This window comes from Gavia stellata, chromosome 14 (genome assembly GCF_030936135.1).
Source record: "Gavia stellata isolate bGavSte3 chromosome 14, bGavSte3.hap2, whole genome shotgun sequence".
In the NCBI taxonomy this organism is placed as follows: Eukaryota; Metazoa; Chordata; class Aves; order Gaviiformes; family Gaviidae; genus Gavia; species Gavia stellata.
Genome location: NC_082607.1, coordinates 11,340,792 through 11,365,703, shown reverse-complemented (window position 1 = coordinate 11,365,703; position 24,912 = coordinate 11,340,792). Strand labels below are relative to the sequence as shown.

The following is a 24,912-nucleotide window of genomic DNA, read 5'->3' as shown; positions in this document are numbered from 1 at the left end:
CCCAGGTATCTGTTCTTGGTGTGAATAGGAACAGGATATTTGAATACGTGGTCCTTTCATTTGACTGACTGCAGCAGTCCTTAGCTTTGCACATTCTAAGAAGTTGGTTTGGGTCATTTGCCAGAACGTGTGAGCTGTTCTGCTGGGCAGTTTCGGACAGAGCTGATGAAAGTGGACAGGACCTTGAACTCACAGGGCAAGCACTGTGATTCCAACCAGAACATGCAAATGGGTGGTCTTACTGTGGACTCTTGGGTCTGCAGAAAGGTCTGCGTATCTGTCCCAACCACATACCAATAGTTTGGAGTTGACTTAAACTCCAGAATACTTGTTCTCTTTAAGACCGTTTTGTTGGTCAATGTTGTCATCATTAAGTTTGTCAGAGTCTTGCCTTGCATCATAATGCTCTTGCACCCAAAGCTTGAAAGCAATGTCAAGGTATACAGTATTGAAACCAGATGCTTTTGATCTGTTTGTAAGCACATGAGTAGCATGGCAAGTTCATAGATTAATTGTTGCTTGCATTATCCTCTGGGATGGAATGCCCAAATGGATTTCTTATGCTCCAAAATTGTTTCCAGGGTCTGTTTCTACCAAGCAAAGGCTAGGCCAGTTGAAAGGGCAAATACTGTAGGAGTATCACCTCTATGGTTCATTGCAGACTTGTGCAAAATGTCTGAAGGTGAATTTGGGGAGTATGTTAGTCCTGTTGAGTATACCTGTAAATAAACTTATTCATCTGGGTGGCTTGACCTTTCTGTTGCTTATTGTTGTAAGGTCGGCTCTCTGTCTGGAAATCTGGGTGGGGGACATCCTTGAGAAGGAGGCATTGTTTGTATTACGAGCAGCAGAAGAAAATGTGTCTGTCATCTTGGGAGGGTTCTCACCTGCTTTAAATCCTTAGGACCTTTCTTTCAGATGTCTTTATTTCTATTTCACTTTGTTCTTTCTGTCAGCCACCCTGAAACGCAAATTAGATCCTGTATTACTCTGGAATTGGCTCGTTCTAGAAGCTTTGTCTCCTCTGTAACTAAAGAAAGTGAACGGAATCACCAAAGTCTTTAGTGGTGAAGCTTGCTGAGCATCTCTGAAGATTACATCTTCTGTAGTTTCTGTTTGTGATTGTGGGAGCAGTGCTTATCTGCCACTGTGAAACAGAAAATGTCGCTGTGTTTTTAGATGAAATAAGGAGGCAATGACTTTGAACTCCACCTGTAGGGTATGATTCCCTAAACTCCTGCTTAAATGAGTTTCAGAAGTTGGGTACATTCTCTGTCCAAATATGTCCTGTTTAGTTCTGAGTAGACCATTTGTGAGTGAGACTTGTTTATCCTTTCAGAGGGAAGGAGGTAAAGAAAGAATTAATCAGCCATCACCAGTGAAATTATTTCAGGCTTCTTCCTTCATTGATATAGATGAGTTACGCCCATAGTAAGCCCCAATAGACAGGCATACTGAATCTTCTGCTTCAGGGCTTAAAACAGTGCCAAAATTAGAATTAGAATTACTCTAATGGGGGCGATAGGTTGGTGCTACATCTTTTGATTCTAGTGCCTTCCTTGTAGTGTCTACTTACAGCCTGTTTTGGGGACATGATGCTACTTCAAGTCTTACTCTGCCTCACCACTTGTAGACTTCAGCTCCTTCTCCCTTTCTCTCTTCAGGTTTGTCAACCATTATCTCTTTGTGGGGGTATAATTTATTTTTAGCTAATATTGATATAAATGCTCACTTGCCTTATCTCAAAGTCTTGCCCTTTCTGTCTTATGATAATGTCGACCATGAAGAACTGGACTGTAACTTTGTCCCTCTGACGTTAGCAGTCAGCATCACATCTTCCTGTGCAAGTGCTCTGCCTGTGCCTTGCAAAGTCACACTGGTCTTTTTTCCTGACTCCACATTGCATGCTCATGTCTGCTTCGCTACTTGTTCTTCCTCTTATGACTGCTTTTAACATCATGGGCTTTACCACCTTTCTTCTAGCCACTCTCCAGAATTCCTCCTAGTTCTAACTTAAGCTTTTCCAATTGTTCTGTGTCTGAATATTAGCCCACATAGTTTGGGGGCTATGCTGTAGCTGTAGTTCTACTATAACATGGTTTATATCTTCCCCCTGACAACATTCATGCATCCTGTCATCCTGTATCTTGTTCAAGGCATCGGCTACAGAGCTGTAAGGGAGGTCTTTCTGTTTCCATGTTTTAAGAGAAAAGATATTTTAAAAATAAAAGATGTGTTAGCTCCATGAAGACAGATCGGGAGAAAGGACAGACGAGGTCATTTGGGTCTGGTGAGATAGAGGGGAAAGCAGGGAAGGGGGTTTTACACACCACAGAACAACTGTGTGAAGCCCTCTGAATTGGCACTCGAGTAATTTCTGATACCTCACTGTGTCATTTAGCATAAGCAAGTCTGTTTGCCGTGCTGTGGTGAGGTGTGTGGAGGCTGTAGAGTTCCCAAAGGTCTGCTATACCGAACTGCTGCCTCCCGCTGCTGCTGGTTGGCTTGAGAGTTCTGTAACCTCACGAGTAGATGTGATTGACCTGCTGGTATCCTGGTTATGGCTAGCAGTATTACTGGGCCTTGTTTTACTCCAACAGTGTTCAGAAGAGTGGACAATTCTTGCACTGTGTTAGACTACTTTTCATTAACTTGCAAGTCTCTCTCTCATTTCCAGTTGCCAACTTCTAAATGGATTCCAGTGAATTTTCGGGATCTTTGGACTCCCTGTCCTTGCCTGACAAACCGCTTATTGGTGATCTCCCTGCTGACATGGAGTTTGGGGAAGATCTCCTGGGCTCCCAAACAGCTTCTACCCAGGAAGTTTCAGTTCTTCAGCCCCCTGACTGGGATCAATCCAAGCAGATGACTGCAGATGGGGACTTGGACCTTCTAGTGAAAGCAGGCAGCCTGTCTGAACTAAACAGATCAAATGACCTCGTTCTAGATAAACCTAGTGTCTTGGATATGCTAGAGAAACCTGATGTCTTAGATGACTTGGATAAAACTGCTGACTTGATGCAGCTAGATAAATCAGAGGGTCTGGATGGGCTGTATAAGGCACATCCTTCCCAGGATGTGGAGGATGGACCAGCAGACTCCTCTGCCCTCTCTAGAGAAGCCCTTGTTCCAGAAACATGGAAAGAAGGGGAAGATACACCAAAAAATGTTTCTGGGGACCTAAAGGAAGATGGAGCTGCTGCTATTCCTGCACTGTCTGATGACAACAACCCTGAATTGCCCCAACAGCCCATTCCTGACTCCGAGGACCTCAGCAGTGCCCCAGCCACAGAAGAAATCACAGCACAATCCTCAAGTCTGCCAATGCCCCCCCCACCCCTCAGTCTTAAACAGACAAAGAAGACAAGGTTGAAGGCACCACGGAAAAGCTCACCCATGCAGAGGGAAGGGCTGGCAGGGGAAGCAGAGGTGGAACTGAGCCTGGACAACAGTACGACAGCTTTGCCCCCTGAGCCCACGGAGGAAAAACAGGCAGAGGAAGGGGATGATAGTGGGAACAACTTGCTTAAAGAAAGTAGTGTACTGAAAGCCCAGGAAGGTTCACCACCAGCAGGTAGGTTGTTATCTCTGCAGAACTTGTCTTCCTTTTGCTCAGGAGGTTATCCTTCTGCACATTGCTGAAGCTGGGGTGTTTTGCACTCCAACTTTTCCCATTGTCCCCTGCTATGGAAATTGGCAATGCTACTGATGGGCTAGATTTGGGGAAAGCGTCTTACTTACAGGGAATAATGCCCTGGAAGCTGCTTCCTTGGTCTACACAAGCTCTTGCTCTGGCTTTCATAGCTTTAACTTTGATTTTCAGTGCTTGTGTCAGCTAGGAGCTTCCCTGATAAAGCTGTGGCTGCGCATCAGCTTAGCTCACACTCTTTGTCACTGGACTCTTTGCTGGAACTGAGGGTCACCAGGAGAAGGTGTTTCCAATAGGCAAAGTCCCTCTGCCCAGGCTGGCCAGCCTCAGGAGATGCTCAGTCTCGGTCAGAAGCAGTTGGAGGCAACTGCCCAGCATGCGTCCCCCATCCAGGGAGGTGTCCCCCTTACATGACTCCTCCCAAGCTGCATGTTTGGATCTCTAACTACAGGTGGTGGGTTTAGGAGCTTTCCTGTGTCTGATCACCACCAGAACTGTGCTTGTTAGCCAGGACTGTCTGAGGCTTCATGTGCAGACTGACCCAAAGGGTGGCTGCATTTGAAGAACGGCTGTCCTCTTCTGTTGGAGAAAAGCAAAATGTTAGATGCAACCTTCTTCTGTGCTTCTGTTCCAGGAGAAGGCCTGTCTGGGAAGGGAAGTGAGCTGCCAGCTGAGAAGGTGAGGAGAATGCAATCAAGTACGTATGCTACAGGAGCATAGAGGGTGGCTGGCTGTTGTCAAACTCTGTGAGGGACACTGGCTGTCTCGTCATCCCTCTGGGAGGGAGTTTGCCTGTCTCCTGTGACAGAGTGATCCCTGTGCACTGCCACTGTGCTGTAATGTGCCTTCAGTGTGTCACTGCTACCCCCAGCTGAAATGTCATTCTCATAAGCCTGCTTCCCCCTCTCCCCCATCTTGCCACCTCTGGTCAGGTATCCATGGAGTTTTATCCATTTTCAGCCTAGTTATTGGGAACGCAAATCCCAGAAGTTGGAAATCCACCATGATCTGGGATATTTATCCATGGTTGTCCTAGCAGATGGTTAGCCTAAGTATTTTCTGAATGTCTTCTAGGAGCAGAAAAGAAGTGAACGAGCCAGAAGATCAGAAACTGCCAGGCCTGAAACTGTGAACTCCTCTGAGAGCAGTGAGTAACTAGAGCTGGCCAATGGCTGTTTTCAGCCAGGGAGCAGGGCCCAGGCCTATTGTGGGCAGGTGGTTCATGGTGTGAGTACGGTGGGAACTCTGGAGCTTCTGTGCAGACTTTCCTCTTACACAGTACAGTTCCCTTCACCCTGTGAATCTTCATCCTGGGGTACTTGTCTTGCTTTCTTAGGGCACTTAGGTTGAAGGGAAGGTTGTAGTATTTTTACAGTAGTGTGTGGACACCAAGCACCAGGTAATAGGATGAGACTCTGGAGTTGTTCCCAGGAAATCCATCTTCCATCTCCTCAGCCAGGAACTTTCTTCCTTTGTCTCTATGGCAGCAGGCTGGCTGTAGGAAGGTTGTGTTTTGGGGATTTTCCTGCAGAAGTATGTGAAGTCTCAGTTCTTTGAGATGTTGAGTGTCACCCTGCCATTCCCTGGTATTTGTGTATTGTTCCTTCATTGACTGCCTGTGCAGCCTGTGCTGGAAGCTGGTGATCCAGCTTGTTCCTTTTAAGGTCTACTGGTTCTTGGAGGGGTTTCTGCTGTAAATGTTCACACCCTGGGCTTCTGCTCAACCTTGGCAAATCATGACTTCCTGGAGAGGAATTGTACTTAAGCTCAGTTTGCCTAAAGACCTCCTGACTCATCTCCAATTCCAACAGAGTATCTCTTAAGGGTCCCTTTATCATTCCACCCAGACAGGTACAAAGCATGTAGAGGGACTGCAGAAGGGTGACCTCAGAAAGCCCCAGCATGTGTCTCATGGCAGAGGTTTCTGTTTCAGTTCCTAATGAGGGATTTCTGTGCATCTTTCTCTGCTGCTTTGCAGTTCCCGTCTCTGACGAAGACTCTGATGCAATGGTGGATGATCCCAATGACGAGGACTTTGTTCCTTTTCGTACCCGACGCTCAACTCGCATGTCTTTACGTACTCAGATGGCTCAGCGAGCTGCCCGCTCTACTGTCACCAAGATGACTTGTGCCAACTGCCGGACCCCGCTGCAGAAGGGCCAAACTGCCTACCAGCGTAAAGGGCTCCCTCAGCTCTTCTGCTCCAGCTCCTGTCTCACCACCTTCTCAAAAAAACCACCTGGCAAGAAGATATGCACCTTCTGTAAAAAGTGTGTGTTCATTCCCCTTTCCTCAGTGCTCTCCTGCTTGTGACCCCATTCACCTGCCCCACAGCCCTACCTGCCAGTCCCTATCCCTGTGATCCTCATGCTTCTCATTCACCCACATCACTCCTGCCCACTGCCAGCTGCTGCCCCATGTCTTCCTTCACACACCGCATATCCCATGCTCCCTACATCCCCTTCACATTATTGCCTTTCCCTGCCTGTCCCCAGGCTCAATGCCCCATATCCCAGCCTCCTCTCAAAACAACCTCCCACATGCTCCGTCTTCGGGCACCATCCCTCTGGGCTGGGACAGAAGCTGCTGTGAGACAGTTCTTGCCACCCTTTTGGGACACCAAAAGTCCTGTGCATTGCAATGTGCCATCCTGTTCCTTCGTGGCAGGACTGGTGTGTCCCTGCACTAACACATCCCTTCCTGATCCCCAGGGAGATCTGGAACACCAAGGACTCTGTGGTTGCCCAGATCGGTTCAGGCGGCTCTTTCCATGAGTTCTGCACCTCTGTCTGCCTCTCTCTCTACGAGGCCCAGCAGCACAGACCAGCACCTCAGTCCGCAGATGCCTTGGACACCAGCAGCTGCAGCGTCTGCCACAAACCTGGCGAGGTAAACAAATCCCTTGTCCTGCCCATCTCCTGGATGAGGTGCGTGTGACCTGCAGCACTTGGCCCTGCCTGGGACCATCGCAGGGCATTTGCCAGGTTCTCCTGTGGTGTGAGGCCTCAGCCCCTGAGCTGGCTTGGGCTCACTCCCAGGTTCTTCCCTGTTACTGTGAACCAGCCCTTATTCCAGCAGAAGAAATAAGGCTTCTGCTTCTCCCCCGCCCTGAAGCTCATTGCTTCCTGCCACTCTGCTCTCCCAGTTGCTTTCCTGACTTTCGGCGAGGGAGGCCAGCCTGAGTCCACACCAGCTTCCAGTATGGCACTTGCCCACATTTTAGTGTAACAGTTATCCCTGTTATCCTAAGGGCTGTGGTAGTAGTGGTGCACACACATCGGAAGGAGGCACATGCTGATTTGGGGGGGTGACAGCAATGATGTCTCTGCAGATCCAGCATGAGGTCAGCAATGGGAATGTGGTTCACCGCATCTGCAGTGACGCCTGCTTTACCAAGTTCCGGGCCACCAAGGGGCTGAAAACTAACTGCTGTGACAACTGCGGACTTTACATCTACAACAAGGGTTTACCCCTGGAGTACCTCTTCCATGAAGGCCAGCAAAAACGATTCTGCAACTCTGCCTGTCTCAACAGTTACAAGAAGGTGTGTGGAGTCAGCTGCCTGGGGTGGGGGGTCTCCATGGGCACACAGGTACTTTGCTCGGTGTGGCAGAGGACACTTTATGCAATAGCAGGTGACTTGAATCCCCTTGACCTTTTATTGCTGACAAAACATTTAAGAGATTGCTGTGGAGAAACTTTGAAGCAGGCAAACATTATTTATTCTGCATGGTGCCCATCTTGGATCTGAGCATGGGTCAGGCACTCAATAAGCTGGACTGTGCAGCAGCACTGGTATATGCAGTTAGCATGGCCTGGCTTCTTTTGGATGTCTCCCCAAAGCTTGGCTGGATATGTTCCTCTGTGGCCTGAGCAGGCTTCACTTAACTGCCTTGATGGGATTGCCAAGCTCTGTATTCCTGCCAGGGTACCCTGGAAATGCGAAGGTGAGGTGCTGAAGGCAGCCTTTTTTGCTACCACCACCTGAACCTGCAGACTATGAGCCTGGCTCTGGCATCAGGTGTTCCCTGCAGCAGAGCTGCCCTGTGGTGGATACAGTAGTGGGGTGGGATATGAGGGTTGAACCCCGCCAGCTGTGATGCTCTCCCTGGCAGCTCTGTTCTGCTCTGTGTTTGCAGAAGAACACTCGGGTCTACCCGTGCATGTGGTGCAAGACGCTGTGCAAGAACTTCGACATGCTGCCCAACGTGGATCGCAGTGGCAAGATGGGCCTGTTCTGCTCTATTTGCTGCACTACCTCCCACAAAGTGAAGCAGTCAGGCTTGGTTGGTAAGAGCACCTACATACAGGGAATCAGTCACCTCTCCACTCTAATTCCTTCCTTGGTACTATTTATTGCTTGTGGATGAGACTGGAAAGAAGGCATGTTGCTTGCCTGGGGAGGAGTCCAGTGAGACAAGTGGAAGGAGATTTGGAGAGGGAGGAACACTTGCAGCATGTGGGCATCTTAATACTGAGGGGTAGCGTACATTGCTGTTCTTGAGAATGCGGGAAGCAGTTGTAGTGCCATAGTGCTGGTGTTGCCCTTTCCATTACATGAAGTACCAGGGTGTCCAGGAATGGGTATGGTGTCTGGTGCAAGTATTGCAGCCTGTTTTGTCCTAATTCGTGTAGAGCCAGGGTCACTTCCTTGAACCACTCTGCTCTCCATCCGTGTTTAACATTTCTGTCCTAGCAGAATCTGGTGCTTTTAATTTCCTGGTGTTCTTGTCCCTTGCTTTTTGATAATAGCTTGACAGACTGAGGATGAGTGGGTAGCTTGCATGCCATCCTCAGAACCCAGTCCCACGTTCTGTGCTGCTGCCTTCACCAATTCCTGTCTGTTTCATCAGGTCCCCCTAGACCCTGCAGCTTCTGCAGAAAGAGTTTATCTGAACCCTGCTATTACAACAAGACAGACCGGGTTGTCTACCAGTTCTGCAGCCCCAGCTGCTGGACCAAATTCCAGGTACTGAAGTATCCTTCATGCTGGGCTGGGCCGTAGAGCTCATGCCTCCTTTCATGCTTAGCAGAGTCTTCACCTTCGTCAAGCTCCTCAGGGAGAGTCCATAAGAAAGTCTCTGCTGGAGCACAAGAGTTGCAGTGATGGTAGTTGCCAATAACTCATTCTTGGCCCTATCCCCCACTTCCTACGTTGGGATAGACAGGCTGTAATTCACTCCTGTATATCAGGTTATGCCCAGCAGGAGTGCAGTGCAGAGCTGTGTTGCATGAGTGGTTTGGGATGTAGTGGCCTTACGACGGGACGAGCAAAAGTACTAGTAAGCTAGCAAAGCACAGTGGGCACCTGCTAGTGGGGTGGAAAGGGGCAGAGTTGCCGTCTAAGCCAGGCATCACCAAGGAATGTAAGTCACCCAGGATGTGTTGTCTAAAAATTTACAACCAGCAGGCCCAGATACTCATGTTTAATAATCCTCAAAAGCTTGACTGGTGGTTTTTAACGTTCTGTTGTTAACTTTCAGCATATGTGAAACATTTGTGGTATTCAGAGGCAACTGGAAGAATATTAGTTTTGTACAGTTGTCAAAGAACAAAGCAACAGCCAGGAAGACCTGGGAAATTTAGGCCAGAACATGCCTTGGGCAACTGAGAAAACTTAGAGAATCTAGAGGTAGAGAGTTAGTTACTGGCAGTTGCGGCATTTGGTTTGGGGGTTTAGGTTTTTTTCTTGTGTTTTTTTTGTGTTGGGGGTTTTTTGGGTGTTGTGGTTTTTCATGTGGGGTTTTTTTTTTTTTCATAAATCCCTGATGTAATCCTTCGCTGAGATCACAAATGGTGTTGGGTAGCTGTAGAGTTTTTACAGTTGTATACTTCGTAAGACTTGAATCATAGAATCATAGAATAGTTTGGGCTGGAAAGGACCTTTAAAGGTCATCTAGTCCAACCCCCTGCAATGGGCAGGGACATCTTCAGCCAGGTCAGGTTGCTCAGAGCCCAGTCCAACCTGACCTTGAGTGTTGCCAGAGATGGGGCATCTACCACCTTTCTGGGCAACCTGTTCCAGTGTTTCACCACCCTCATCGTAAAATATTTCTTCCTTATATCTAATCTAAATCTACCCTCTTTTAGTTTAAAACCACTACCCCTTGTCCTGTTACAACAGGCCCTACTAAAAAGTTTGTCCCCATCTTTCTTATAATCCCCCTTTAAGTATTGAAAGGCTGCAATAAGGTCTCCCCCAAGCCTTCTCTTCTCCAGGCTGAACAACACCAACTCTCTCAGCCTTTCTTTATAGGAGAGATGTTCCATCCTTCTGATCATCTTCATGGCCCTCCTCTGGACCTACTCCAACAGGTCCACGTCTTTCCTCTACTGAGGATTCCAGAGCTGAATGCAGTACTCCAGGTGGGGTCTCACCAGAGCAAAGTAAAGGTGCAGACTCACCTCTCTCGACCTGCTGGCCACACTTCTTTTGATGCAGCCCAGGATACAGTTGGCTTTCTGGGCTGCGAGCGCACATTGCCGGCTCATGTCCAGCTTGTCATCCACCAGTACCCCCAAGTCCTTCTCTGCAGGGCTGCTATCAATCCCTTCATCCCCCAGCCTATATTGATACTGGGGATTGCCCCTACCCAGGTGCAGGACCTTGCGCTTGGCCTTGTTGAATCTCATGAGGTTCACATGGACTCACTTCTCAAGCTTGTCCAGGTCCCTCTGGATGGCACCCTGTCCCTCAGGTGTGTCAACTGCACCACTCAGCTTGGTGTTGTCTGCAAATTTGCTGAGGGTGCACTTGATCCTACTGTCTATGTCACTGATGGAGATATTAAACAGTACTGGTCCCAAAACAAACCCCTGAGGGATGCCACTTGTCACTGATCTCCATCTGGACATTGAGCCATTGACCAGTACCCTCTGGATGCAACCATCCAACCAATTCCTCATCCACCAAACAGTTGATCCATCAAATCCATATCTCTCCAATTTAGAAAGAAGGATGTTGGGGGGGGACCATGTTAAAGGCCTGACAGAAGTCCAGATAGATGACATCCATAGCTCTTCCCTTGCCCAGTGATGTAGTCACTCCATCATAGAAGGCCACTAGGTTGGTCAAGCAAGACTTGCCCTTGGTGAAGCCATGCTAACTGTCTCAAATCACCTCCTTGTCCTCCATGTGTCTTAGCATAGCTTCTAGGAGGATCTGTTCCATGATCTTCCCAGGCACAGAGGTGGGGCTGACAGGTCGGTAGTTCCCAGGGTCCTCCTTTCTACCCTTTTTAGAAGTGGGTGCAATGTTTCCCTTTTCCAGTCACCAGAGACTTCACCTAATTCACCTAACTTGAATTATTGCCATGTAAAATCAGCATTGTAATGTATGAGTAAACCCATGCATAACCTGGATTAGGAACTGTCTTGATAGCAGATCTCGGAACACACTTGTCAAAGAAAAACGACTGAAGAGAGTGTTTCAAGATGGCTTCTTGGGGATCAGTATTAAGCCCAAGGAGTTCAACATCTTCATCAGTCATCTGGCAATAAAGTCAAAGTAAGCGTGATAAAGTTTTGCAGATGAAACAAAAACTGGTGAAGTGTTAACTCATGATGAGGTCAGGGCAGTAGAAAGCAGAGCAATTGGATTGCTTGTCAAAACGGATTCCTCCTAAAGCGTGCTTACACACAGTTCAGTGCAAGATCCTGTATCAGCCTTACTCGGGTAGTGTGGGGATATAAGTCCTGGGAAAGTAAGGATTTTGAAAATGCCCTGGGATTACAGCAGATAAGCCATTCAGTATGAGTGTTTCAGTTTACAGCCACAGAGAGAAGGATTAACTAAGTTATTGCAGAGGAACAGGGAGTTGAAGTTTGGAAGCTAGGGAGCAAAAGAGCTACTTAGAATGTTGCACAGATAGGAAGGATGTTCATCCTATGTCCACTTTATTTTCAATGTTAAAGAAAAATTGGAAGTATGCTGAAAAAAGACAGAAAAATTACATTTGGCCTTGAAAAATGCATGTACTGAGGCACTCGCAGAGCACCTTACTTCAGGTTATCAGAAAGAAAACCAGGAAGATGACTTTATTAATAAATACATCCTTGTGGACAAGACACCAAGTGCTAAATGGCTGTTTAATCTAGCAGAGGAAGGTGGGATGAGATCGGCTGCTTGAATTCTGAAGTTGCATTACCTTGAAAATAGAAACCAGGCACCTGTGCTTCAAGATCATTTAAAGAAGTTCTCAGAAGAGGTAGCACAGCCCCCATCTCAGAGGGATGGCAGCTTGAAAGCTTGCCTTCCTGAGAAGAGCTGGACCCAGTACGCTGGAAGCAAAGTGAAATTGCTCAAGAATCTGCTCTCCAGGAGCTTGAGACATGATCTGATGGGACTGACTGTGAGTCACTGACAGTAGCAGTAAGCACAGGTCTGAGGAAGGGCAGGCGGACTGCTGTAAACAGTGGAGGAGGCAGGAGGTGGTGGCAGCGCAAAGCGGGTGCTCGCTGCCCTCTGCCTACCTCTCCCTCCATGAGCTGTCTCTGTCTCCTGCAGCGCACCAGCCCAGAAGGTGGGATCCACCTCAACTGCCATTACTGCCACAATCTTTTCAGCGGGAAGCCGGAGATCCTAGACTGGCAGGTGAGGACTTTCCCCAGGGGGATGTTGAGGCGGAGGCCAACCCCAGTGAGGACCGCAAGACTCCTTCCTCTCCCTGCTCAAAGCAGAGCTCCTTCTGCACCAGTGCTCTGAATGCCTTAGCTGCAGAGACATGCCTGGAGACCATGCACTGAGTGCTGCACTCCTGATGTTCAGCAGGATGTCAGAAGGGCAGGAGGAGACCACTTCTGCCAAACCCCTTGCCGGGAGAGCCGGGGACTTGGCTCAGCCCCGTAGTCTTGCTCTTGCTTCCCCAAGAAGTGTGGGGACCTCCTACCAGCCTGGCTGACCCAGTGGCGGTCTCTTTGGCAGGACAAGGTATATCAGTTCTGCTGCAAGGACTGCTGTGAGGACTTCAAGCGGCTGCGTGGGGTGGTGTCTCAGTGTGAGCACTGCAAGCAGGAGAAGCTGCTGCATGAGAAGATCCGCTTCTCTGGAGTGGAGAAGAACTTCTGCAGCGAAGGTACTTGGGGAAGGCATGGGAGAGGCAGAGCCCCCACGCCAGCCCTTGCTGGGGGAGGAGAAGAGTGCATGGAGAGGAACAGAGGGGAGACTGTCTTAGCCAGGCCCTGGGGCAAGAGCCTTGCCATGCAGTGAAGGGAGGACTGTCGTGGGGATGGCTTGCTGTCCAGCCAGGCCCTAGGGCAAGATCTTTACCATTCATTGTGTCCTTGGGGAGGGCTTTCTCACAGCTTTTCTCTCTCTGGGGGCTGGGGAGACAGCAGGTGGCAGCTCCGCTCCTCCTGTCATCATGCACTTCTACGCTCTTGCGTCTGGGCTGGCCTGACCTGGCTTTGCCCTGCCTGCTGGGTTCCTGCACACAGGAGGTTGGAGTCACTCTTCCTAGAAGCATGGAGGTGAGAGATGGCAAGTCCCCATGAGGTCCCATCTTATCCCAGCCCCAGGGGCCAGTGCTGGATTGTTCCCTACAGTGTGTTGCGTGTGCTCTGTTGTCTCCGCAGACCTGGATTCTGGTCATGTTTGGGTCAGGGAGGCCCCCAGTTCATCCTGGGAAGGTTTCACTCCTATTGTTTCTCCGCAGGGTGTGTGCTTCTTTACAAACAGGATTTCACCAAGAACCTGGGCCTGTGCTGCATCACCTGCACCTACTGTTCTCAGACCTGCCAGCGGGCGGTCACCGAGCAGCTGGAGGGCAGCACCTGGGACTTCTGTAGTGAAGACTGCAAAAGCAAATACTTGCTCTGGTACTTCAAGGTCAGTATTGGCACTAGCAGCTTGTGCTAAGTGCTGTGGTGGGCACGGCACCCAGATAAGTGGGCATTGCACTGAGGAAGTTCGCACTGCTGGAGTCTGGCTGGCACTGCTGCGGAGAACCTGGCACTGCTGGAGTCCTGCCTGGCAATGATGGGACACTGCTACGGGGAAGCTCACGTAGCTGGAGTCCCCAGCTGATCCTGCCAGAGCACTGCACTGAGGAAGCTCACAGTGCTGGATCCGCGGCTAGTGCTGCTGTGAGAAGTTCGCACCGCTGGAGTCCCCGGCTGGCACTGGCAGGGCACTGCTGTGGGGAAGCTCACAGCACCTTGCTATGTGCACCTTTCACTGGAGAGTTGTGTTGCACTCGGAGGGGGTGTGGTTAGTTACTCGTTGTTTCTCTCCTGCTGATGCGGGCTTTAGGCAGCTCGGTGCCATGCCTGCAAGCGTCAGGGGAAGCTGCTGGAAACCATCCACTGGCGGGGGCAAATCAAACACTTCTGCAACCAGCAGTGTCTGCTGCGATTTTACAATCAACAGAACCAGCCCAACCTGGACACGCAGAAGGGGCCCGAGAGCCTGCTGAACAGTGAGTAGGAGGGAGGGAGGGGACCTGCATAGCTCAGTCCAAGAGACACAGGGAAGACTGAACAGCGAGGGGTGGAAGCTTCCAGCCCAGGACTGGATGAGACGCTAGGGAACAATCCTGCACTGGCCCTTGGGGGGGAAAGGACGGAGTGGGACCTAATGGGGCTTCTCCATCTCTAACGTCTATGGTTCTATGACACACAGGGCCCAGACGGGAGGAGCCGGTGCCAGCGTGCTGCCTGTAGCTCACACTCTTAGCGAGGATACTCAGGGATTTAACATCCTCATGTTGCCAGCGGAGAGCTCGATTTACAGGGTTAGGGGACAGCGTGGTTTGGCATGATAATCCACCTGCAGCCCCACACCACCTCCGAGCTGTGACCTTCTCAGATCTCATAAGCTAATCAGGATTGGGCCAGGTCAGTGCTTGGATGGGAAACATTCAAGGAAAATGCAGGGTGCTGCAGGAAGTGGTGCTGGTGATGCTGTAGGTGGGCTCTCCTCAGCCAGAGCTGAACCTAGAATGATCTTGAGGGAGCGCTGAGCTGCTGGAGGCACTCTTGTGATGTTAGACTGGAGTCCTACCACTTACCCAAAGATCGCTGCAGCTTTGGGGAGTTGCCAACCCCGTGTCCCGGATAACCCCGTTCTGCATCCGTGGAGTTCCAGCTGGAGAGGAGATTTTCACTGCCTGTTGCCCCATTTCCTATCATTAACTTGAGCCAGTTGCTTATGGAAGATTGCAAAGTGCTTTGGGGTCCCTCAGGATGGAAGGTGCTCGTAGTGACAGTGACAAGACATCGCTTGGCCCTCAGACACTCGTGTAGTCTCATTCTGCTTGGTCTTTCATAGGCCATGATCTTAGGTAATCTGTGTGATCTAGTTGAAATGCCTGCAGCTTATGGTGGGACTCGCTTCGATGCATCAAGCTTCGACAGATACCTGCATCACAGGCTCAGGGCTTTTGCCCTTCCTGGGATTTCGTGAGGTGTAAAACCCTGACTAGGGTGCACCAAAGAGGGGAAACCAAGACAAGGACCTTCCTGTGAGAGACCTCGTCCTCCATCTCCAGACTCTTCCTGGTTCCTCTCCTGACAGCAGTGGGCTGATTGAAGATGGGGGAAGCAGAGCTGCTCTACGAGAAGCAGAAGGTTCCCCCAGCCAGGGGAGTCCCAACCTGCCCTTCAAGAGCCATGCTCCCTAAAAGGCCGTGTGAGGCGACGGCTCAAGTGGCAGCACACTGGAGTGACCTAAATAAGGAACTGTTGGTTTCTGCTGGCATGGGGGTGCCCAGGGGGAGTCTGCTTGATGGGGCACAGACTGTCCTCCCGCCCAGGGGAGGAAGAGGTGTTAAACTTCTGGTTCCTGTAGCTCACCAAGTGATTCCACAGCCCTAGCCGTGCTGTTGCATTTGTCCTCTGCTTTCAAGGCATCTCGCTTGTGAGGGACCAGCAACACTGCTTTTGGGACACAGGCACAGCGAGCAAGCTCTGCCTGGAGAGGGAAGCATGTTTCACACCATTTGGCCATTGTCTCCTTGGAGCCATGGACCACAAGACTGAGAAGTATCTTCTCCACCACCAACTACCACAAGAGTCTGAGCCGCCCCCCTCCACCACGTCTCTGGAGGCCCCCAAGAACTTTGCTATTTGGCACATGGGGCATCACCCTTCACCGGGCCACAGCTGCTTCTCCATGTGCCCTGTGAGGCAGAGGATTCTTGAGGACAGCCAAGGAAAAGCCCGTCAGCAGTGGTGAGCGCTTGGTTGAGCACAAGCTCCAGGCTGCCCCAGCAGCTACCATGCTTGGTGAATGCTGCTGGTGGCACTGAACCCTCTGTGTGTTCTGGCACAGCCATCCCTGCCAGCTGTGGGATAGCTGTGGAATTCCTTGTCCTGGGACTTTGACATACTGCTCAGCTCGCAAAGGAAAGGTGCTGGAGCCAGGGCCTGCCGTGTGCTTACACAGAGAGCTTTCCAGCCCAGTGTGCTGTGCAGGGCATTTCGGGAGGAGCAGCTTGTTAGTGCATGGTGAGGAACAGCTTCTGCCTCGTCCAGCCAGGGTCTCCTGTGGACCTGGCAGCTGTGTTGCCAGCTCACAAGGGACTACCTGGATTTCAGGCCCATCTGGGGCAGAGCTGCTGACTACTTGCTTCTTCTCTTGCAGCCAGTGGTTGCCTAAAACCATTCGTTCCCATGACCCAGTGGCTGCTGCCAACCTGGTGATCCTGAGAGTGCTTGCTGACGATAAAAGTGGCCATTCCTTTGCTGGGAACAGTCTGTATAATGAGGGATTGAGGAGCTTCTGCCACAGAACCCTGCCCAAAGACTTCCAAGGGGAACTGTCTCTGCACAGGGCTATCCAGCTGGAGAGGATGGAGGGCCAGAAGTGACAGTTGGTGCAGGCAATGCCTTGACAGCTCCTTGCTGGTGTTGGGGTGAGAGTAAAGAACAAGCTGCAGCTTTCCTAGAAGCCTGGACATGTAGCATATGGAGCTTTGTGGGAGCAGGATCTTGTTTCCCTTAGTCCTAAATCATTGGCCTGTGGGGCAATCAACTTTGCTTTTGATTCTGCTGCAGCAGAAACTCTGCTGATACTCCATAGCTTCTTTTCTCATTCAAGCCATGGATGTCTCCCATGTAGACCTGCTGCCCGTCCACTTCGGGCTGGTCAGGGGGAGTTCTTTGAGACCATTGCAGATCCTATGGCTGAATGCTCAGCTGCAGGCTTGGGACCTTTCTCCAACTGGAACTTATCCGTTCCCCGGTGGTGGTCAGCAAGTGGACCCTGCTGGGCCTCCAATTGCTCAAGAGCTATCTTGCGTTTCCTCAGGACAGAGGAAATCTGCACAGTGCGAATGCCCATGTGTTGGTCCTTTGGGAGTCTGGATCTTTCCTGGAGAGCCTATCTATCTGTATGTAGGAGGTGCAAATGGACCCACCACTCCCTTTGGGTGCTGAGACCTGCTGCTTTCCTTGCAGGTGTCTCCTTCTTGCATGGCCCACGGTTAGTCAGTGCTGTAGAAGGCAGTTCTTTTTCCCAGCCACGTGAGTAACCAGGGCTCACGGGAGACTTGGATGAAGGTGCTCTTTTAGCTTATCAGCCTTTGAGATGGGTGCAGGTTCTCTGCAGAGCAAATGAGCTGGAATTATCATCCAAGCCAGGATGATACTGTCACCACCTGAGACTAGTGTCTGCTACATGCACCTCTTACCTGCAGGTGATCCCCTCTTTCCTTAGGGGAATGGACTGCATCCCTAGGGCTGGGGCAAAGCTGTCTCTCTGCTTTCTGGGCTATCTCATAACACTACTACTACCTCTGTCACCTTCTTCCTAGGGATCTCGAAGCACTTTGCCAAGATATTTGTAGCAGGGAGATGGAGGCACAGGGAGGGGCCATGGCTCGGTACAGCAAGCCAATAGGCAGAGCTGGGAATAGAGCCCTGGATTCCTCTCTCTACAAGGGGCTGGGATTTCTCCTGACCTGCTGTGATGGGGATGGGGTGGACTGCAAGGGAGCACAAAATGACATGGGAATGACTTGATTTTGGAGTTGTAGTGTCTTTTGAGCTGCTAGGACTAGAGTTTGTGGAAACATTAACTGTTCCTGGAGCGGCCAGGAGCCTGTCCCTGCCCTCTGGCTGCTGCCACCTCCAGTCCCAGCAGTGGGACCTGTTGGCCCAGGAGCTCTTGAACTTAGTCATTGCTTTCTCTTACAGGTCAGACTTCAGAGTCAAAACCACCTGCCCCTTCCCCACAGAAGGCAGAGACTAACATGGTAAGGCCTGTTGGAGGTAGGAGTTTGCAAGATAGCACAGAGGGGCTGTCCCCAAAGAGAGGACTGCCATTGCTCAGGGAGATTTCATTCTTTTACAACCAATGCATTTTCAGATGTCTGAGTAGTGGGAGCTGATAAGAGCTGCTGGGGAGGGCAGCATCAGCGTATCTCCTGCAAGGGGGAAGAATAACCATTCCCCAGGAATCAGTGATGGGCTCCAGAAGAGCCTGCCACTGTGGCACTGGTGCCTCTTTGCATGGTGCTCCCCTGTGCCTGGGTATAGTCGCTGTCCCACTGTGTTCCCTGCTGCACCACAGGGCAGAAGCGACCAGTGCCAGACTCCCTGCCGGCTGCTGCAGAGATGCTGCACAGGCTTGCTGCCTGCCAGGAGCAGCTTGGCAGTCCTTTGGCTGGGTCTGACCGTGGGAGTGTCCGCGCGTGTGTGTGTGTGTGTGTGTGTTGGGGACTACCAGGCTCCAGGAGGTGCTTTGGGAGTCTCTCCAGCTGTACCTGTGGTTGGGAAGAGGCGGTGCTGCCTTAGGTGGACACAAACCTCCTGCTTTCTGCATTTGCTCAGCTGTCGGCAAAGACCTCCTCAGCCCAGATGTCTCCAGCTGCACCACCTCCCCCGCCCCCTCCAGTTCCAGCCACCCCTCGGAAAAACAAAGCTGCCATGTGTAAACCACTGATGCAGAACCGGGGCGTTTCCTGCAAGATAGAAATGAAGTCCAAAGGATGTCAGACAGGTAGGAAAACAAGGCATAACTGTAGGATTACAGGGGTGTTTTGGAAAGGCAAGTGGCACGTCCCTGCTCCAGACTAAATGTGAATCCAGCTTGAAACGCCGTAAAGAGTGGCTGGGTGTTTGGCACCATGCTGAGGAGTCCGAGGGCAGTGCAGGGCAGACACAGCAGGACTGGAGGTAAGGAGCCCATTTCCATCAGCAGCAAAAGGGGAGGCGCAGAGAGCACTGCAGCATGATCCCACCTCTTGTGGGACAACTCCTCTCTGGAGATTGTCAGCTTGTCTGAGGGGGCGTCAGCTGAGCAGGTTGCACTGTGCAGCTCCTATCAGGCGTGTGTGTGGTCTCGAGCATATGCAAGGCCACTAGACCTCTTAGTAGGGCCACATAAGAGTAGGGCTTGCACCTCTGGCTAAGGCAAGCCTCTTTTGTTGCAAGGCTGTTTGGTTTGCTGCTACTCCAGCTCTGCCCATGAGTCACAGAAGCTGGTGGCTGGAAGGGCTGTGGTGCTTGGATGGCTGGGGGCATGGCAGTGCACAGTGAGGCTGGGTGAAGAAGCTGCTGGGAGCAAGCTCATTGACATACTTTTGCTCTTGTCAGAGGCTGACTGGAAGCCCCAGGTGATTGTGTTGCCAATCCCCGTCCCGATCTTCGTGCCTGTGCCTATGCATATGTACTGCCAGAAAGTACCTGTGCCTTTCTCCATGCCTGTCCCGGTAAGCGACACACTCTACCTGCTCGTGTTCTCTTACTGTCTCTGCCTTGCTGCAGCCTCCCTGCTTCTCTGTTTGTCCTCTTCTCCTGCCTCTGCTTTTATGTCAGTCGTCTGAGTGTCAGTTTTCTGCCTGGTGTGCTGCTGTCAACAGGTGCCTGTGCCAATGTTCCTGCCCACCACGCTGGAGAGCACAGATAAGATTGTGGAGACCATTGAGGAGCTGAAGGTGAAGATCCCCTCTAATCCCCTGGAGGCAGACATCCTGGCCATGGCAGAGATGATTGCAGAGGCTGAGGAACTGGACAAGGCCTCCTCGGACCTGTGCGGTAGGTTCTGCCACAGTTTGGTCTGGCCCAACAGCTGGGATCATGTGGGGTCTGCCAGCTCTTGGAGCTAGAGCATCTGCCTGGATCGCAGCTTCCCCAAAGATTTTGAAAAGGGAGCAGGGAAGAGCAAGTCCTCAACTTCTGCTGAGGAGGTACCAGGAGGGAAGAGCTGCAGCAGGGAGCAGTGTCTGCAACTGTCCTTTCTGGGGTGCCAGTCTTGTGGCATATGTGCAGCACTGTTAGTTTATTCAGGTGGCTGTTCAGGCTCTTACCTAAAGCAGCTTCCCAGCCAGAAGACTAGCAGTCCTGAGCTCACAGGTCTTTTTACTTGGGGGCTGCATTCCTCAAGCCCCAGTGACTAGGGCCGTGGCTGGGGAGAGGACAACGTCCAATGTCTTGCTGTCCAGGGAAGGCTGGGCAGTGCAGATGTTGTGGGCCTGCTCTGAGGACAGGACTGTGCTGCAGGGAGCCTGACTTCATTTTCCAGCTGTCACAAGGAAAACAGACAAAATACTTTCTTGGAAGTTGGGTTTATGATTTGCTTTTGCATTGCAGACCTGGTGAGTAACCAGAGTGCAGAGGGTCTCCTGGAGGACTGTGATCTGTTTGGACCAGCACGGGATGATGTGTTGGCTATGGCTGTCAAGATGGCAAATGTCCTCGATGAGCCGGGCCAGGACCTGGAGGCTGACTTCCCTAAGAGTAAGAGCTGGGTGAAGCAGGCATGCAGGGCTGCTCATGCTGCAGCAGGGTCCTCTCGCTGCCCTCGGCCAACCGTTGCCAGCAGCATTAAGAGCTGTGTGAACTTATCTCCCCATGCCCTCTGACTGACCAGGCTTGAGGCCAGGAACTGAGAGTCTTGCAGATGACTGCTCGCAGCAGGGGTGAGGAGACCACCACTTTTGAAGGAGTGTGTGTTTGTCTAGACTAACTGACCTGTTGAGAGCATAGGTCTGTAGAGAAGGGGGAGCGAGAAGCTGATTTTAACAGCACAAAGAGCAGGGCAGCTGGTGTGCTTATGGGCGATTCCAGAGGATCCAGCAAGGCAAGAGAGAGATCTGGACAGGGCGTGACACCCTGGGAGACTGCAGAATTGCTGAGTGTCCATTAGCAGGCAGAAGGTGGAAGAAGAGGCAGGGACTTGCAAGAGCACAGCAGTGCTGAGGCAGGATGCTAGCAGCAAAGGACAGAGAATTGGGGTGCCTGTGCCAGGCTGTCAACAGTACTGGCCTGGCATAAGGGGATGAGGAATGTTCCTCAGGTTTAAAAAACAAACAAACAAAAAACTGTCAGAGGGGAGAATGTGGGGTTCTGGTTAGTCTTAGAAAGCTTAGCATCATCTGCCAGAGCTGTATTTCTATTGTTAGGCTGTGGCTAAAAGTTCATGCCAGGCGGTGGTGGAGGGTGTGAAGCATTGGACTGCATGTTCCCTCTTCATCTTGCTGTAAGAACCAAGCCAGCACAGGGGACAGGATGAGAAGTCTCAGCTGAGCCCTTCTGCCTGTGTTTCCTTTCAGACCCTCTAGACATCAACCCCAGTGTGGACTTCCTCTTCGACTGTGGGCTGGTGGGACCAGATGATGTGTCCACAGAGCAAGATCTGCCTCGTGCTGTCCGAAAGGTGAGCTCACCGTGGCTACTGCCTGCTTAAAGCTCTTTGGGTTTGGAGTGGGAGCTGCCGTCTGGGATGTGCAAGGTGAAGTGTGCCAGAGGCTTTGGTGTGCTGGGGAGGTTGTGCCCTTCAGGGCGTGCCTGGCCTGTGGGCCACTCCTTGAATGAAAATACTTGCCTGTCACTTCGGAGGAGCTTTGAATGCCACAGGTCATGTGAGAGCTGGCCTCTTTCCTGCCTGTGGTCCTCATAACTACTGGGCCTTGTTGGCTTGGCTGTCAGCAGAAGGATGCCTGCTGGCATGGGCACAGGCCCACTGGGAGGGAGCTGGCAGTCAGCCGGTCTGAGGGGTGGCCAGGACTCTTGCATCTGTCCCTGGTAGGTGCCCAGTCTCATAGTACACCTCTCTGCAGGGGCAGAAGCGTCTGGTGCTCTCTGAAAGCTGTTCCCGGGACTCAATGAGCAGCCAGCCCAGCTGCACAGTGCTGAACTACTCATATGGTGTGAATGCCTGGAAGTCCTGGGTGCAAGCCAAGTATGCAGGGGGAGAGACCAGCAAGGGAGAGGAGCTACGCTTTGGCCGTAAGTGCCCTGTCTGAATGGGGTGGAGTGGCAGAAACCTCCCAGAAGCTGGGTCCCAGGGTGTTGAGGTGCTCCTGGCCTTGCAGGCCATTGTCTGAGGCTGCTGTGGTTGTCTCCACAGCCAAGCCCATGAGGATCAAGGAAGACATCTTGGCCTGCACAGCAGCTGAGCTCAACTACGGCCTGGCCCAGTTTGTCAAGGAGATAACGCGGCCCAATGGGGAGCGCTATGAACCGGACAGCATCTATTACCTCTGCCTTGGCATCCAGCAGGTGAGGGAGGGCTTGTGGCCCTCAAGTCCTCCACAGCCAGACCTGGGGGTCAGATCTGGTGAGGGGAGCTTGTACCCTTTATTCTGCCTTCTGGGGACCCAGGGAGACTCACTGGACTCTCCTTCAGTGCCTCACCCCAGGACAGCAGCCCACCTGGTTCAGTCTTTGTTCCCAAGCTCAGCAGGTAGGGTGGCAGCTGTTCCCCAGCCTTGCACCCTTCTTGCACATACTTGAGGAGGGCTGGGAGATCTCCCTAAACTCAGTTGCTTCTTCAGCACCAAGTCTGCTTTGTCATGTCCCGGGGTTTTCCCCACAGCTCTCAGAAGTGGCTGGTTTTAGGAGTCTGCCCTGCAGCTTTGGTTGTACAAGGAGGGGTGCACTGCATGTGTGCCCTGGGCTCTCTTGGGAGGGTTTGCATTCCAGGTGCTGTCGTGTCTCTCTTGACTGTGTGTTCTGTCCTTTCTAGTACCTGCTCGAGAACAATCGTATGGTGAACATATTTACAGACCTTTACTACCTGACCTTCGTGCAGGAGCTGAACAAGTCCCTGAGCGGCTGGCAACCCACAATCTTACCAAATAGTATGTGTCTCCAGAGTACCTTCAGTCACCACACATACCCAGGTTGTGCTTCTAGCCTTGGATCCTCTGGTCTGATTGTGCTCCCCCAGCCTCAACCCTCTTCCTTGGCATAGGCAGCACAGTCCTGCTGTGTCTTGGGGTTGTACTGACCCATACTGACAGCAGAGCCAGCCTGGTTTACGCCTCAGCAGCTTCCATTGCCCAGAGTCAGGGTAGCTGGGAGCAGAGCACGGTTACTTTGTGTCCTGGGACAGTTTGAATCTTTACAACACTTCACAGGGGTGTCTCCACCCTTTGGCAAAGAGGATATCAAGCCAGGAGGCACGCTGGCCCATGCCTTTGTGTTCCCAGCACATGGGCAAGCCCTGCACAGTGTGCTAAGTGTTGGCCAGGGTTGCTGTGCTGCTGCCTTGTGAGTGGACTAACTTAGAGTTCTGCAGAGGCTTTTCATGATGGTGTGATCTGGGCTGCCTTCCCTGCTGTGTCTTGTCAGTGGTTAGTTCACAGATCCAGCCTCACCTCTGCATATTGGCTGTTCCCGGGCAGAGGCATTTGGCTCCAGACCTGTGTGTCTAGGCAGGAGTTGGCCATGTCTGTCCTGCCTGATGCTTTTCGTTCATCTCACGCTGAGTGTGGTGGAGCACTGACCTGGAGTTCACTTTGTGGCCATCTATAGGGATGAGCAGTTAGGATTGATTTGGGTTCTGGCCTGTGGTATGGCTGCGCTCTGGGGTGGCTCATGACTGGCCAGAGCCAGCATCTAGCTCTGCTGATGGCTCTGGAGAAGTAACCTCGTGGAAAAGGGGATGTTGTGAAACCTCAGTCTTTTGCAGTGAACTTGCCTGGGCAGTGTGAAGGGATAGCCACAAGGCCACTGTTGATGTGACCTGGTTCTTCCTCTGTGCATTGCAGACACAGTTTTCTCGCGTGTCGAGGAGGAGCACCTTTGGGAGTGCAAGCAGCTGGGTGTTTATTCACCCTTTGTGCTCCTCAACACCCTCATGTTCTTCAACACCAAATTCTTCGGGCTGCAGACAGCGGAGGAGCACATGCAGCTCTCCTTCACCAATGTGGTGCGCCAGTCCCGCAAGTGCACGACGGCCCGTGGCATGACAAAGGTAGTGAGCATCCGCTACTATGCTCCTGCCAAGCAGAAGAAAGGCCGAGGTAGGGTCTGATGGAGCACCTCTCTGTCCCTCCCCCTGCCTCCCCCATTGGGCCTCAGCTGTGATCCTGCTCTCTCCCCCTCTGCAGATGGTGGCTCTGGAAAGCGGAAGCGTGAGGAGGAGGTACCAATGCTGGAGCAGCGGGAGAACAGGATGAACCCACTGCGATGCCCAGTCAAGTTCTATGAGTTTTATCTCTCCAAATGGTGAGGCTTTCTCTGGAGAAGGGGCATGTGCCATTCTGGGGCCACCTCTCAGTTTTGGTGCAAAGCTGTGGAGTAGCTGCTGCTCTCCAAACATTTGTACTTGAGTGTGAAGCCTTGCCCAGGGTCTGCGCTGCTTGTAGAGACCATGGTTGAGAGAGTGCTTCTCTCTGGCCCCTTCCACTACTTGCCTCTCTCCAGACAGGCAGGAGTGTGCAGTATGAGTCCCGGTGCTTGGCTAGTTAGGGACTTTTGATTCTGAGCGAGGAGCTGCAGACTGTGTCCTTGTCCTGACCAAGGATGAGAGGCTGTGACGAGCCTTGAGCCTTCCTTGATAACCATGAGGGCAGGCCAGGCTTTCTTAGCCCCTGGAGCTGATACCCCACGGCTCACCTTCCTCTCTCTTTACAGTCCCGAGAGTCTGCGGAACCGCAACGATGTCTTCTACCTGCAGCCTGAACGGTCATGCATTGCCGAGTCCCCGCTCTGGTACTCAGTCATACCCATGGACCGGAGCATGCTGGAGAGCATGCTGAACCGCATACTGGCTGTGAGGGAGATCTACGAGGAGCACAGTCGGCTCAGCAGCCTGGAGGATGACATGGACTAAGAGCGAGGTGCTGCCAGGCTGGCTACACTCCAGTCCTGGATGCCTCATCTCCCTGCCTCCTGCTGCAGGGCGGGGGCTGTGCAGCGCGGGAGGGGATGGTACTGTGGCAGTGCTGTCCCTTCATCATTACCGGACTTGGACATCCCATTCTGCTCGTTACAGGCCTCTCCTACATACGTGGTCCCCGTGCTCAGCCCTGCCTGCTGTCCTGGCTGCTGGGTGAGCCATCTTCCCCGGGGCCAGTCACCACAGCACAGGGGTG

The 24,912-nt window shown here is 51.8% G+C and overlaps 1 protein-coding gene across 1 annotated transcript; it reads left to right on the top strand.

Moving 5' to 3' along the window:
* The first annotated feature begins 2,691 nt into the window (after positions 1 to 2,691).
* On the top strand, positions 2,692 to 24,652 carry ZMYM3 (zinc finger MYM-type containing 3). The gene is made up of 24 exons (XM_059824224.1): positions 2,692 to 3,574; positions 4,284 to 4,327; positions 4,724 to 4,796; positions 5,628 to 5,919; positions 6,361 to 6,538; positions 6,981 to 7,193; positions 7,789 to 7,939; positions 8,503 to 8,618; positions 12,156 to 12,242; positions 12,573 to 12,723; positions 13,303 to 13,475; positions 13,899 to 14,064; positions 17,783 to 17,841; positions 18,419 to 18,587; positions 19,184 to 19,299; positions 19,450 to 19,624; positions 20,180 to 20,326; positions 21,142 to 21,245; positions 21,649 to 21,817; positions 21,939 to 22,090; positions 22,557 to 22,671; positions 23,584 to 23,838; positions 23,926 to 24,043; positions 24,452 to 24,652. Exons 1-24 carry the CDS (start codon positions 2,692 to 2,694, stop codon positions 24,648 to 24,650), a joined length of 4,305 nt encoding a protein of 1,434 aa, XP_059680207.1. The 3' UTR covers positions 24,651 to 24,652.
* Positions 24,653 to 24,912: the final 260 nt, after the last annotated feature.

Bases quoted from the DNA above. Each gene is read 5' to 3' on its own strand.
- ZMYM3 (XM_059824224.1), top strand. From the start codon at position 2,692: ATGGATTCCAGTGAATTTTCGGGATCTTTGGACTCCCTGTCCTTGCCT. The intron at 4,328-4,723 runs GTGAGGAGAATG...AATGTCTTCTAG, and splicing joins GTGAGCTGCCAGCTGAGAAG to GAGCAGAAAAGAAGTGAACG. The intron at 23,839-23,925 runs GTAGGGTCTGAT...CCCCCTCTGCAG, and splicing joins CAAGCAGAAGAAAGGCCGAG to ATGGTGGCTCTGGAAAGCGG.